The sequence below is a fragment of the Otolemur garnettii genome, unplaced genomic scaffold, assembly GCF_000181295.1.
Source record: "Otolemur garnettii isolate 467f Iridium unplaced genomic scaffold, OtoGar3 scaffold00104, whole genome shotgun sequence".
Lineage (NCBI taxonomy): Eukaryota > Metazoa > Chordata > Mammalia > Primates > Galagidae > Otolemur > Otolemur garnettii.
The window spans coordinates 121,279-126,382 of NW_003852499.1; the positions used below are offsets into that span (position 1 = coordinate 121,279).

The 5,104-nt window shown below is 44.8% G+C and overlaps 1 protein-coding gene across 3 annotated transcripts in view; it reads left to right on the forward strand.

Annotated features, from left to right (window-relative positions):
* Positions 1 to 3,062: 3,062 nt before the first annotated feature.
* The window catches only part of M6PR (mannose-6-phosphate receptor, cation dependent), a 12,486-nt gene continuing 10,444 nt past the window's right edge, over positions 3,063 to 5,104 (forward strand). Inside the window, exons 1-2 of one of the 3 annotated variants that reach the window (XM_023517061.1) lie at positions 3,063 to 3,531; positions 3,969 to 4,220. In XM_023517061.1, the coding sequence (XP_023372829.1) occupies positions 4,216 to 4,220 (5 nt within the window). In that variant the 5' untranslated portion in view covers positions 3,063 to 3,531; positions 3,969 to 4,215. The other 2 variants (XM_023517062.1, XM_023517060.1) reach the window with 2 other exon arrangements.

Sequence of the window (5,104 nt, forward strand, 5' to 3'; positions counted from 1 at the left end):
GCCTGTGGTCTCAGCTACTTGGGAGGCTGAGGCAGGAGACTCGCTTGAGCCCAGGAGTTGGAGGTTGCTGTAAGCTGCGATGCCACAGCACTCTACCCCCGGGGACAGCTTAAGGCTCTGTCTCAAAAAAAAAAAAAAGAGGATTTATTATGATATCAATGAAATTCTTAATGTGAACTACGGATTAGATAATAATATTGTATCAGTATTATAGTTCCTAGTTTTAATAATTATACTGTGTTAACAGAAGAGAATGCCCTTTGTTCCTAGGAAATACATACTTATGTATTTAGCAGTAATGGGAAATTTACTCTCAAAATAATTATTGCTCAAAATGAACGAATGTTGAGGTGGGAATGAACCCAGGTAGAGTGCGCACAAGAATTCTTTATACTACTGCATCTTTTCTATAAATGTTACTAAAATTGCAAGTTACTAAAAGCAAAAAATACATTGAGTCCTTGAAATATATTAAACATGATCATTTTGAAAGACATCAATAAAAATTCAAAACCGAAATTTGGTTCATAATAACGAATTGGACACATGCATAACAGGACTGAGACTCTACCAAATAAATTTCAAAAGATCCCTAAGCAGATCAGAAACTGTGAACAGGTAGGATGTGTTTGATAGTGAAACCACAGCAAGATGTTACCACAAAGCTCACACACAAGAAAGGTACACAGAGGTTACTGTGGGGGGATGTGTTTGTTAATGAGGAGGCTTTAAAAAAAAAAGGCAAGCCAGAAATAAAAAAGAAATGCTTTCAACTTTTGCCCTGGCAAGAACCTTGAGCTCAGTACTCAGGGAGTTCTCACACAGAGAGCACTCAAAATGAGCACTGAGGCCTGAGAAGTAGGAAAGTGACCCTGGTTGTTTCCAGCTGATTGTAAAGAAACTAATCCCTGCTTCCACCTTCACAAAAGACAAGTTATTCAATCTACTTAATTGTCCATCTGGCCCATTTCTCACTTTCAACATGCACACTTCCTTCCCTCAAGCCCAATACTACTCTAGGCAATGACCAAAAGGCAAGATTTCTGAAATCAAAACTTGGGTTCACCAATAAATGAACATCAATTCTAGGATGGAAATTCACTGTAACAGAGATTTTTATCCTTCTCAGCTTGTATCCCCAAGAAAGACCTACAAAACTGACATATAGTAATTGCTTAGTATTTGTTGAGTTAATTGAAAAAAGGAAGTCAGTGGAAATAACTTCAATGCCCTACATTAGTGGCACTGGGTAAGTAGCAAACCACAAACCTAAATATTATGCAACTACAAAATACTCTATTTGTAATGATACAGAGAAATATTTGGTATGTTAATTTTTTTTTTTTTTTTGAGACAGTCTCACTTTATCCCCCTGGATAGAGTGCAAAGGTGTCATAGCTCACAGAAACCTCAAATTCTTGGGCTCAAGAGATTTGCTTGCCTCCACCTTCCAAGTAACTGGGACTATGCCTCTGGCCACAATGCCCAACTAGTTTTGTTCAGGCTGGTCTTGAATTCCTGAGCTCAGACAATCCACCAGCCTCAGCCTCCCAGAAGGCTAGGATCACAGGTGTGAGCCACTGTACTCAGCCTGGTATACTGTTTGAAAAAGGGGAAATATATATATATATATTCATGAAGGAAATGCACAACCTCCTGCTGAGTTTATACATGACTTTCTGTGTTACCACAAATTACTTTATTATCAGGTAAAAAAAAATCATCTTTTAATTAATTTTTAAAAATCAACTTTTAAGGCCCGGCGCCTGTGGCTCAGGTGGCTAAGAGGCCAGCCACATACACCTAAGGTGGCAGGTTTGAATCCAGCCCAGCCCGCCAGGCAACAAGGACGGCTGCAACCAAAAAAATAGCCGGGGGTTGTGGCGGGCACCTGTGGTCCCAGCTACTTGGGAGGCTGAGGCAGGAGACTCGCTTGAGCCCAGGAGGTGGAGGTTGCTGTGAGCTGTGATGTCACGGCACTCTACCCAGGGGGACAGCTTGAACACTCTGTCTCAAAAAAAAAAAAAAAAATCAACTTTTAACTAATTAATCTTTTTTTCTGAAGGAAACATCCAACTCCCAACCCAGATATAATTAGTACCTAGCCTGCACTGAATGTATCAATTAATGAACAAACTCAGTATGACATACAGTCAGCATAATGTGGTGCTTTGAAAGCATGAAAGGAAGGAGACTAAATTTGAATACTGGCTCTATGATAGCTGTGGATCCCCCGGTAAATTAATCTCTGCTTTAATTCACTCATCTGCAAAATTGGGACAAGATACTTCCTCATAAGGTTGGCACAAAAATAAGGTGAATATATACTCGTTTAAAGCAATTTTAAAAGTGCCGAGCACCAGGGAGATACCCAGTGATTAGCTTTTATTATTATTAGATTCAAAACATTCTACCTAGTTCTATTGAGGAGAAATAAAAATTCAGTCCCCATCCGCGCAGAGAGACAGACAGATAAAAGCAACATGGGAGTCAAAGCAGAATGAGAATAAACTAAAGCCAGGTACAAGTAACTAGCGGGCATTCAGAGGAGAGAATGATTAAACTGAAGAGAGTTAATTCGGGAAGTTACAGGAGCAGTAGTATTTGAACAGAGTTCCAAGAACGAGTAGGACTTCGACAAGCGGCTAATAAGATCTAAGGAAACCACAAACGATCTTAGCAAAGACATCAAGATAAAAATTGTGTTGCTAGTTCCCCAGTACATCAGAAATGCTGACGGGGGGAGGGAGCAGGGGATGTAGAAGAAACCTCTGGGGAACAGAGGTGGTTGCTGAGCACGTTTATCAAACAAAATGCCACCAGATGGGAAGGCGTGATAAGACAATAGTAACGACAGCAATAATTCACCCCAAGTAATACTGAACAAATGTAGTTAAGAAAGCCACAACGCACGCGATGCCTCAGCTTCACCAGCACACGGTAGGACAGCGCCCCTCGCAGGCGGCGAACGCTCTGCACCCGGGCGGAAGACGGCCGCTCTCCGTAACTTCCGCTTCCGCCGCCCGCCCTCCTGCTCCCTCTTTAATCGGACCTACCAGAGAGTTGGCCTGGCTCGTGACCCCGCGTTGCCGGGGTGCCCGAAACGGGAAGCCCCGGAAGCTGGGCACCAGAACCGCTTTGGTAGAAAGGCGACCGGAGAAGGGAAAGCTAGACAGTCCCAATATAGTGATTGGATTTGCGGGAACAAGGGCGGAAATAAAGTTCCGGAGATACTGGCCAATCAGCGTTTAAGATTGTTTGGGAGACCGGGAAGGGGAAAGGGGAGAAAGAGTTCTCTGGTCACATGCCGAGGGGTCTAGTGGGAGGAGCAGTTGCCCAGTGGCCTCTTGGTGCTTCCTGTTTCCGGTTCCAGGAGTGGGGCACAGCGAGGCGCTGGGGGACCGCTGGCCTCGGATTACGAGCTCTGGGACCGGGGTCTGCGGCTGGCCCGTCGCTGGCCGGGTCTCCCAGGCCCAGACAGATACCCTCGGGGGGATTCTGAGCTTTGGCTCCTCCATTTGCCCCCGACACGTGAGTATGAGGGGTGTGTAGGAGGAGGCGGGCTGGGCTGCTCTCACACCTCGGCGTCTGTGATAGGAGCTGAGGTTGCTGGATCTCCCTTAGTCCTGGTTCTAGCCAGAGATCGGGGTAAGGATCCCTAGGTCAGAGTAGAGGCGGAGGCGTGAGGACGAGGAGTGACGGAGAAAGGACTTCCAAGAGCAACGATGTGGAAGGCAGGAAAAGAAAGATCCCCGGGTATGGAGTCCAGTTGAGGTGTTACTGGATTTACTTACAAAAGGAATTTTGGCCTGCATCGTTTGGAGAAGATATGGCTGTAAGCAGTTGGAAAGTCAGGACACCGCACCGAGTGAGAATTTCTTGAACCCTAGAAGAAGTTTGATGGGGATGCGAGTGTGGTATGACAAAGAGTGGCTAATAGAGGAATTATCTTGTGTTCCTTGTCGTAGGGAGCTTCCGCTCTTGGGACATAGAGCTACTTCTCTGAGGCTACTTCTCTCTTGAGTTTTTTCAACGTCGGGCCTTTTAGCCAATTTGGGGCTGCTCTTCGAAAAGTGTAGGCTGCTGGAGAAAAGGATAAGGGCTCCTACATCAGAAATGAGCCAGCGGGAAGAGAGGAGAGATTCCATTGAAAAATGGAAAATGACCATGACTAGTCTTGAGTCTTGATGGGGAAGTGAGTGCTACAGAGCCCCAATGGTGTAAGTTGCTTCCCAATTCCTGGCTTAGTCAACAGACTACCCAGCCCTTACATTTCATACTCTTCCTAATTGTTGCATCCCTGTGTTTGTCAGAAGTTTTCCAGCAGATAGATTTATGCCATGAATCGTCCAAGTTGCCTCAATAACTTCACACACATGTGTAACACTTGTATAATCTTAAAGGCAGGTGTCTTAAAACAGGTAACTCTATAAAGATCAATTTCCTCATCTTTAAGATTGAAAAAATTGGGCAGAATGCAGTGGCTTAGACCTGCAATCCTAGCACTCTGGGAAGCCAAGGTAGGAGGATCACTTGAGGTCAGGAGTTGGAGACCAGCCTCATCAAGAGCTGAGCAAGAGCAAAACCCCATCTCTACCAAACATAGAAAAGTTAGACAGTTGCAGTGACATACCTATAGTCCTAGCTGCTTGGGAGGCTGAGGCAGGAGGATCACTTGAGCTCAGGAGTTTGAGATTGCAAACTCAAATGATGTTGCCACTTGCACTCCAGCCTAGGCTACAAGAGTGAGACTGCCTCAATAAATACATAAAGGGGAAAAATTACTCCTGACTTTTCTGAGTTGTGAAGATTGACAAACATAATCTTGGTAAACAAAAAAAAAAAAACATTCAGAGTATGTGCCACTGAATGAAAGAGAAGCAGCTTAAATTTATAGCCAAACCTTAAGCAGGAAAAACAGAAGAATACAATATAAATGTATTGGCTTGGTGCCTGTGGCTCAAGTGGCTAGGGCGCCAGCCACATACACCTAAGGTGGCAGGTTCGAATCTAGCCCAGGCCCGCCAAACAACAATGAAGGCTGCAACCAAAAAATAGCCGGGCATTGTGGTGGGCGCCTGTGGTCCCAGCTACTTGGGAGGCT